Source organism: Grammomys surdaster, unplaced genomic scaffold, assembly GCF_004785775.1.
Source record: "Grammomys surdaster isolate TR1022 unplaced genomic scaffold, NIH_TR_1.0 303993, whole genome shotgun sequence".
Lineage (NCBI taxonomy): Eukaryota > Metazoa > Chordata > Mammalia > Rodentia > Muridae > Grammomys > Grammomys surdaster.
The window spans coordinates 1-10,094 of record NW_021625711.1 but is presented as its reverse complement, the minus strand read 5'-3'; the positions used below and the strand labels follow the sequence as shown (position 1 = coordinate 10,094).

The following is a 10,094-nucleotide window of genomic DNA, read 5'->3' as shown; positions in this document are numbered from 1 at the left end:
ACGTGAGTGTGGAGCTGGAGGACATTAATGACCACATGCCAAAATTCACTCATACATCCTTTGAATTGCAAATAAGTGAGTCCTCAAAACCCGGGACACGATTTATCTTAGGACCCGCCCATGATGCAGATATTGGAACCAATTCTTTACAGAATTACCAGCTTAGTCCCAATGATCATTTTTCACTAGTGAATAAAGAGAAATCCGACGGTAGTAAATACCCTGAAATGGTATTAAAGACAGCTCTAGACCGGGAAAAGCAGAAATTCTACCACTTGACCCTGACTGCTTTGGACTTTGGGCATCCACCCCTCAACAGCACTGCACAGATACAGGTCCTAGTGACTGATGCCAATGATAACCCTCCAGTGTTCAGCCAAGACATATACAGGGTGAGCCTTCCAGAAAGCGTGAACCCAGGAACCACTGTGCTTCGGGTGGTGGCCACAGACCAAGACGAGGGTGTCAACTCCGAGATCACATTCTCTTTCAGCGAAGCTGGCCAGATTACCCAATTTAACCTGGATTCTAATACCGGAGAAATTACTACTCTGGATACATTAGATTTCGAAGAAGTCAAAGAATATTCCCTTGTTTTGGAAGCAAAGGATGGTGGGGGGATGATTGCACAGTGTACGGTGGAAATAGAAGTCCTAGATGAGAACGACAATGTCCCTGAAGTGTTATTCCAGTCTCTACCTGATCTTGTAATGGAGGATGCTGAGCCAGGGACTTACATCGCTCTGCTTAAAACCCGTGACAAAGATTCTGGACGCAACGGAGAAGTCATCTGTAAATTAGAAGGCGGTGCTCCGTTTAAAATACTCACTTCTTCAAGAAATACATATAAATTAGTGACGGATGGAGTTCTAGACCGTGAGCAGAACCCGGAATATAACATTACTATCAGAGCTACCGACAAGGGTGACCCGCCTCTCTCTTCCAGCTCAAGTGTCACCTTACGTATAGGCGATGTGAACGATAACGCTCCAGTTTTCACAAAGGTTTCATACCTGGTCCACGTTGCAGAAAACAATCCGCCTGGAGCCTCCATCGCTCAAGTCAGCGCCTCTGACACGGATTTGGGGATCAATGGCCTCATCTCCTATTCCATCATAGCCAGCGACCTGGAGCCTGAATCGATGTGGTCCTACGTGACCATAAACGCGCAGAGCGGAGTGGTGTTCGCTCAGCGCGCCTTCGACCACGAGCAGCTGCGCTCCTTCCAGCTGACACTGCAGGCGCGCGACCACGGATCGCCCGCGCTCAGCGCCAACGTGAGCATGCGCGTGCTGGTGGGCGACCGCAACGACAACGCGCCACGCGTGCTCTATCCCGCTCTCGAGCCCGACGGCTCTGCGCTCTTCGACATGGTGCCACGCGCTGCCGAGCCCGGATACCTGGTCACCAAAGTGGTGGCTGTGGACGCAGACTCGGGACACAATGCCTGGCTGTCTTACCACGTGCTGCAGGCCAGCGACCCTGGGCTCTTCAGCCTGGGGCTGCGCACAGGAGAGGTGCGCACAGCGCGTGCCCTGGGAGACAAGGACTCAGCGCGGCAGCGCCTTCTGGTCGCTGTGCGTGATGGTGGACAGCCGCCCCTCTCGGCTACAGCCACTCTGCACCTGATCTTTGCTGACAGCTTGCAGGAGGTCCTCCCAGAGCTCAGCGATGACCCTCTGCCCCCAGACCCTCAATCCGAGCTGCAGTTCTATTTAGTGGTGGCCTTGGCCTTAATTTCTGTACTTTTCCTCCTGGCTGTGATTCTAGCCATTGCACTTCGACTGCGACACTCCTCCAGCAGGAAAGCATGGGGCTGCTTTCAGTCAGAAGTGGTGGTTCGCCCCAACTATAGTGAGGGGACTTTGCCATATTCCTACAACTTGTGTGCTGCAGCCACGGGGAAGGTTGACTTTAACTCCTTAACATGTAATGATCAGTTGAAATCAGGACAAGATCTACTATTTGCAGATTCAGCGGGGGCCTTGTTTCCACTTTGTAATTCCAGTGAGTCAACCTCCCATGAGGTAAGTTTCCTGCAAGCATAATGTACTCCTTTCTATCAGTTCTTCATATTCTCAGGAAATATATGCTTTTCAGATAGAGCCAGCTCTTAAGAAAGTTATAATGAAAAGTTAGTGGCGTGGCTAAGTGGTTAAGAGCACCTGCCTGGTATGTTGATCCAATCCCTAAGAAAAGTTTTAGTGGGTTAAAAAGTGCTCATGGGAGCTGGAGAGAGACTCAGCGATTAAGAGCACTGGCTGCTCTTCTGGAGGACCCAGGTTTGATACCCAGCACCCACTGCTGACAATTGTCTGTAACTCCTTTTCCAAGGGATCTGGTGCCCTCTTCTGGCCTCCGAGGGCATCAGACACCCACAGAGCACAGACAGGCAAATAGACAAAACACCTATACACGTTTAATAAATCTGAACCATGACCATATAATTCTTAAAAGAATAGATGAAGTAAAAGCACTTGTGTGCCTTGCAGGTGTAACACACCAACCTCAGATTCAAAGCTAGTGCTCTTATCCTACCGTGTAGAAATGTGCAGTGTTGGCTCTCCTTAAAATTTAGTGAGATTTCGCCATGAATTTTTTTCTGATACTTAATAAGACAAATGTTTGTTGTAACTTGAACATACTATAAATATAAAAGCAGTCACTGAGCTGGGTGTGGGGTGTAGTGGCTTACATCTTTAATTCCAGCACTTGGGAAACAGATGGAAGCAGGTGGATCTCTGACCTTGAGGCCAGCCTTATCTACAAAAAGAATTCTAAGACGGCTGCTAGGGCCACACAGAGAAACCCTGTCTGTAAAACCAAAACCAAAAAACTCATTGAAAAACTCACTAAAGGCAAAAACACACTAAAAATAGATATTTTCTACTGATTTAGCTGTTATAACCTTCGATATTGTTGGGTTTTTTTATGAGTATTTCCCTCCCCCCCCCAGACTCCTAGAATAAGATCTCTTAAGCTCAGCTCTATGCCCATGGCCCCTTGTAATTTTATACAATATATTTTGTGTAATCGGTTACTTAAACGAAGGTTCAGTATTCATCAAAAGATCAAAAGTTTTGATAATACATGTGTTTAATGCCAGCATTTGGGAGGTAGAGGCTAGCCCAGGCTATGAAACTCTTTCTAAACAAGCAACCAAGAGCCCAGAAGGTCAGAAGCAGATTGTTGTTACATAGGTTTTTGAGATTTTATCTGTACTGAACTTCATTCAGTAGACTCCACCATTGAAGAAGAGATGAACAATGCCTTCCCTCTGTTCCTTCCTGACACACTCCAACGTATAACTTTTAAAATTAGTAGTAGTAGCTGGGCAGTGATGGATCACACCGTTAATCCTAGCACTTGAGAGCCAAAGGCATACAGATCTCTGAGTTTGAGTGTGGCCTGGACTTTGAATGTTTGGTTTTTTTTTTCTTTCATCTGTTATACGCCTTCCAAGGATATAACTCACATCACAAGGCTTAGGAAGCAAGTGTCTCTGTCTGCTGAGCCATCTGGATGAACACTAGCATCCATCTTTTCTTTGTGCTCCTAAATTAAAATATATAGAGGTCTTCTACAAATTAAACTACCCCTAAGTAGAAATAGTCTTGAAGTCTTCAAATTTTTAGACAATCTTGCCAATCTTTTGTGCGAGTAAAAATTATTAATACATACAAAAGGTCATACTGCATTGTGTCACTCTGGGCATCTATAGCACCTGCTTCAGTCACTGACTACTTCAAACTATTGATAGCATTTTCATGGTGGCCTTAATCTTTATCTTTTGATAATAATTATATATGTACCTCACTTTTTGTTGTTCTTTGGATGAAAGTTATAATAGTAGACCTAACCTAATGTGGGCTGTGTGTGTGTGTGTGTGTTTCTCCCTTAAACACTCATCTGGTTTAAAGTACAATTATTACCAGGCTTGGTAGTGCACACCTTTAATCCCAGCACTGGAATGTACCAGCCTGATCTACCTAGTGAGTCCCAGAACAGCCAGACCTACATAGTCTCTCTCTCTCAATCTCTCTCTCTCTCTCTCTCTCTCTCTCTCTCCATATATGTGGAAAGTGGGAAATAGAGTATTGCTTTTACTTGTGCCCTCATCTGTACCTTGCAAGCTAGGAAAAGATCAGAGATTTAAAATTAATAACAAGAAAGTAGGAACTCTGATTTTTAAAAATAAATTGTAAAAGTATTCATCCTGTTCAAATTTCACAATGTTAATCTGAAATTTTATTGGTGTTTGATTAAAATAACATTTAAAAAGAAAGCATAAAAGCAACAACTCTGTGGAAAGCTACTACTATGGTTAGTTTAAACTAGACAAAACGACCCTCCAAACAATCATCTCCAATAGATCTTGTCTAGTATAAAAGTGAATTAATTTCCAGTAACAACTAGAATTCCTAATTTAGTGGTATATGTTGAAACCATTCACACAAAGCTAGGAAACAATGGGAAATTAAACTTTCCTGTTTGCTTTTAGTGAATGTGGACCAATCATTCGATGCAATGCTAGCCCACGGATCTGATAATTTATATAATCACACTTTATCCAACACAGATTTGTACTTTCTTCTAAAATATGTATTTAGGAACAAATTTAAACTTAAAAGTAATGGGGGAAAAACCCAATTCATTTGCAAAGCTTAAGTAACTGCATCTAAGTGCAGTAACAATTTAAGACTCTAAGCGCCGCTGTTCACCTGCTGGCAGAGAGATGCACCAGTAAAGCCATCGAATTCTCAGCGCTGATGAGGTCAGACAGGCAGATTCCGGAGTCCAGCTGCGGAACTGCGGAACTGCGGAACAATTCTGTCCATAAATATGTGGCTCTCCAGCTTTCCGTAAGATTATTGTTTCCATCGCCACAAGCAAAGGTAATCCAGCCACCTATGCCCAGTGAAGACTGAGCGGATTCTTTTGAGAATGAACAATGGCTGCTTCCAAGAATCAACACAGGCATGGCCGGCTGATGCTGCTGTGTACCCTACTGGGGACGCTGTGCAAGATCGGGGTAGGACAGATTCGCTACTCGGTGCCAGAAGAGACAGACAAAGGCACTGTTGTAGGCAACATCTCCAAGGACCTGGGGCTGGAGCCCCGCGAGCTGGTGGAGCGCGGGGTCCGCATCGTCTCCAGAGGTAGGTCGCAGCTTTTCTCCCTTAATCCGCGGGGCGGCAGCTTGGTCACCGCAGGCAGGATAGACCGGGAGGAGCTGTGCGCTCAGAGCGCGCCCTGTCTTGTAAATATCAACATCCTAGTTGAGGAGAAAGGAAAACTCTTTGGAGTAGAAATAGAAATAACTGATATTAACGATAATAATCCGAAGTTCCATGTTGGAGATCTGGAGGTGAAAATTAATGAAATCGCTGCCCCTGGAGCACGGTACCCTCTTCCAAAAGCCGTTGATCCAGATGTGGGCATAAACTCTCTTCAAAGTTACCAGCTCAGCCCCAGTCGCCATTTCTCTCTGGACATTCAGAGGGGAGACCACGGGGCTATAAACCCAGAGCTGGTGCTGGAGCACACCTTGGACCGAGAGGAAGAGGCCGCTCACCACCTGATCCTCACCGCCTACGATGGCGGTGACCCGCGCCGCTCCAGCACAGCGCTCATCCAGGTCACAGTGTTGGATACCAACGACAATGCCCCTATTTTTGACCAACCTCTTTACCGCGTGAAAGTCCTTGAGAACGTGGCCCCTGGCACCCTGCTGCTTACAGTGAGAGCTAGCGATCCGGATGAGGGTGCCAATGGGAAGGTGACATATAAATTCCAGAAAATTAATGACAAACAATCGCTGTTATTCCATCTTCATGAAAACACGGGGGAAATGACAGTAGCGAAAAATCTGGACTATGAAGAATGTTCATTGTATGAAATGGAAATACAGGCTGAAGATGTGGGGGCGCTTCTGGGAAGGAGCAAAGTGATAATTATGGTAGAAGATATAAATGACAATCGGCCGGAAGTGACCATTACATCCTTGTTTAACCCGGTATTGGAAAGTTCTCCTCCCGGAACAGTAATTGCTTTCTTGAATGTGCATGACCCAGACTCTGGAAAGAACGGCCAAGTTGTCTGTTACACACATGATAACTTACCTTTTAAACTAGAAAAGTCAATAGATAATTATTATAGATTGGTAACGTGGAAATACTTGGACCGAGAAAAAGTCTCAGCCTACAATATCACAGTGATAGCTTCGGATCTAGGAACCCCACCTCTGTCTACTGAAACTTACATTGCCCTGACTGTGGCAGACACTAATGACAACCCTCCTCGTTTTCCTCACTCCTCCTACACAGCCTATCTCCCAGAGAACAACCTGAGAGGAGCCTCCATCTTCTCATTGACTGCACACGATCCTGACAGCCAGGAAAATGCCCAGGTCACTTACTCTGTGTCTGAGGACACCATACAGGGAGTGCCTTTGTCCTCTTACATCTCCATCAACTCAGACACTGGTGTCCTGTATGCACTGCAGTCTTTTGACTTTGAGAAGATACAAGACTTGCAGCTATTGGTTATTGCCACTGACAGTGGAAGCCCACCTCTCAGCAGCAACGTGTCTCTGAGCTTGTTTGTGTTAGACCAGAATGACAATGCACCTGAGATTCTATACCCTAGCTTCCCCACGGACGGTTCCACTGGTGTGGAATTAGCTCCCCGCTCTGCAGAGCCTGGATATCTGGTGACCAAAGTGGTGGCAGTGGACAAAGATTCGGGACAGAATGCTTGGCTGTCCTACCGTCTGCTCAAGGCCAGCGAACCTGGGCTCTTCTCTGTAGGACTTCACACGGGTGAGGTGCGCACAGCAAGGGCACTGCTGGACAGAGATGCTCTCAAGCAGACTCTGGTGATGACTGTGCAGGACCATGGCCAACCCCCTCTCTCAGCCACTGTGACTCTCACTGTGGCGGTGGCTAACAGCATCCCTGAAGTATTGGCTGACTTGACCAGCATTATGACCCCTGGGGTACCAGAGGATTCAGATCTCACACTCCACCTGGTGGTGGCAGTGGCTGTGGTCTCCTGTGTCTTCCTTGTCTTTGTCATTGTCCTCCTAGCTCTCAGACTTCAGCGCTGGCAGAAGTCTCGCCAGCTCCAGGGCTCCAGAGGTAGATTGGCCCCTGCACCTCCATCACACTTTGTGGGCATTGACGGAGTACAAGCTTTTCTACAAACCTATTCTCATGAAGTCTCACTCACTTCAGGCTCCCAGACAAGCCACATTATCTTCCCTCAGCCCAACTATGCAGACATGCTCATTAACCAAGAAAGCTGTGAGAAAAATGATTCCTTATTAACATCCATAGATCTTCACGAGAGTAAGGATGAAGATGCTTGTGCTCTGGTAAGTTCCATTCTATGACTTCTCTGAGAAATTTTGAGATATGCCGAACTCTTTTGTAAATTTAAGTGATGGTAATGCAAAAACTGAACACTGAAAAGTCATAGGCCATTGCTTAGTTCGTTTTCAAAGGGGTTGAACAAAGCCTGATGTCTTAGGGTTTTATGGCTATGAATAGACACCATGACCAAGGCAAGTCTTATAAGGAACAACATTTTTTTTTTTTTTGGTTTTTCGAGACAGGGTTTCTCTGTGTAGCCCTGACTGTCCTGGAACTCACTCTGTATACCAGGCCAGCCTGGAACTCAGAAATTCGCCTGCCTCTGCCTCCCAAGTGCTGGGATTAAAGGCGTGTGCAACCCCACCAGCAGGGACAACGTTTAATGGGGGCTGGCTTATAGGTTCAGAGGTTCAGTATCATCAAGGTAGGAGTATGGCAGCATCCAGGCAGGCATGGTGCAGGAGGAGCTGAGAGTTCTATATCTTCATCTGAAGGCTGCTAGCAGAATACTGGTTCCAGGCAAATAGGATGAGGGTCTTAAGCCCACACCCACAGTGACACACATACTCCAACAAGGCCACACCTCCTAATAGTGCCACTCCCTGGGCAGAGCATATATAAACCATCACACTTGGGATTATAGGTTAGTTATTAGAATGCTTGCCTAGTTTGCACAAATCCTGAGTTTGATCCCCAGCAACACATAAACTGGGCTACATGAGACTCTCAAAACACACCAAAAAAGGCTCATTCAAAACACTTAGGTAAGACACTGCTCAACTTTTAAAACATACTATTTTTTATCACTCATTCAATGAAGATCTGATTACCTACCACAAACAGTACTTTTTCTACTTGCACACATGTGCATTCTAAGTTAGGACTTTAGAAAAGCAGTTGAGATTTCCAAATTCTTAGTAATCACCTTAGAAATCACCAAATATGTGTCACAATCATATTAACCTCCAAGTAGGTACTGCAAGCTTTCTTGACTTAAAATATCTTTTGAGTTCTGCTTCTGCATCACTACTGCTCACTTTACTGACTCTACTTCAAGCCACAAACACACTTTAAAATGTGGATTCTGGTTGACGGTGAAACTGGTGTATGAATGTTGAGTGTGTGTGTGTGGATGACCACCCTTCTCAAGCTCTATAGCAATGGAGATATTGCATCTAAAGCAACAGTTAGATTAGTACCCCTCCCCCAAAAGAAAAACAACAAAATATAAACTTAAGTAAACTTTTATAAAATAGTGAAGAACCCTTTTAAGTAGACTAACCATGAGCATTTTAGGCTGTACAGACATCTGAAATGGTGGGAGCTCATGAATGATAAACAAATTCCACATAAGTTGACCGATTCCACAGAATTATTTAGAGTAAATTATACGCACTGTCTGTATTTCTTGTACCATTTGAATAAGTCTAATTCCTAATTTATCACCAGTCAAAAATAGGAGATAAGATAAATGTTTTGTGATTGCGGAGAAGGTTATTTCTCAAGTAATGCAGTGCTCCATCCTGGGTTGCATATACATGGGAGTAGAAATCAACATCGCACATTCTGTGGCATCTTGATGCACAACCATTGGAGGAGACGACTATCATCAGCACTTTGACATTTTGGGGGTGGGCAAGGAAAGTTTTCTCTTGTCTTGTAAGCGTGGAGCCCTGGTTTGATTTCCAGCACTTCAAAAACTAATTAATGGAGTATACAGTTGGACCAAATGTCACTATATTCAGTAACCTCGTGTAATGGGCTTACAATGAGCTCAATTCCAACGTCATTGCATTATAATAGTGTAGTGCCCGGGTGAAGAACCAATGTGGACAATTTGTGTTGCACATGGCTGATCATTTCCCCAGTACGTTTTAAGAATTGATATAATATAAAGAGTAGGATAGAAACTATGCAACTTGGAAACAAGAAAAGGAGAGATCTTGCAGGCTGCATTCTATCTGTGCACTACATCACTTAGCCAGTCTTCTCAAATGAGTATCTTTTTGTTGTTGTTGTTTTGTTTTTCAAGACAGGGTTTCTCTGTACAGACCTAGCTGTCCTGGAACTCACTCTGTAGACCAGGCTGGCCTCGAACTCAGAAATCCGCCTGCCTCTGCCTCCCAAGTGCTGGGATTAAAGGCGTGCGCCACCACCACCCGGCAAATGAGTATCTTCTAAGGAAGCAATAAAGATTCTCTTTGTTTTTCTAAAGGGGAATGTTAACATTACCAGGAAGAAAGAAACAACATTGATTACCTAGAAATATAGACAAATTATAGACATAAATAAAAGGGGAGTAACAGTAATTCCAACATATCATAGCCAACAAAGACGTGATTTGTGAACTTGATAATCTAGTAGACTCCAAGGACAAGACTAATGGCACGTTAGTTGTTAAATTCTCACTCAAAAGGTTAACTAACATTTTGCTTTAAGAAAAAGTGCACTGCATGTAGGGTGATCAAAGAATGATCATTATAATGTAGGTTTGCATAAAAAATCAAAGTGATGTATCAAACATCTTGAAAGAGTAAAAAGACATATAAAAGAGGTGTTGAAACTTTGTTGCTAAATATGCGAATATTATAATATGACTAGTTTACTTAGGCACAATTACTGTAATATTGGGTGGCGGGGGACCAAACAGCAGAGACTGCAGTTTCGCAATGCGGACTCTGGGCGCCGCTGTTGGCCTGACTGAAGAGGCTGAAGCTCCAC

General features: G+C 44.5%; 2 protein-coding genes across 2 annotated transcripts; both read left to right on the top strand.

Annotated features, from left to right (window-relative positions):
* Positions 1–5: 5 nt before the first annotated feature.
* LOC114616145 (protocadherin gamma-B4-like) lies at positions 6–2,104 on the top strand (the record flags this gene model as incomplete). Its single annotated transcript, XM_028761670.1, is given in 2 exon segments — positions 6–2,036; positions 2,039–2,104. Coding segments are annotated over 2 exon segments (2,097 nt in total), but the record flags the coding sequence as incomplete, so codon positions are not given.
* A 2,653-nt stretch (positions 2,105–4,757) lies between these two features.
* LOC114616144 (protocadherin gamma-A8-like) lies at positions 4,758–7,375 on the top strand (the record flags this gene model as incomplete). Its single annotated transcript, XM_028761669.1, has 1 exon — positions 4,758–7,375. A coding segment is annotated over exon 1 (2,424 nt), but the record flags the coding sequence as incomplete, so codon positions are not given.
* Between the last annotated feature and the right edge of the window lie 2,719 nt (positions 7,376–10,094).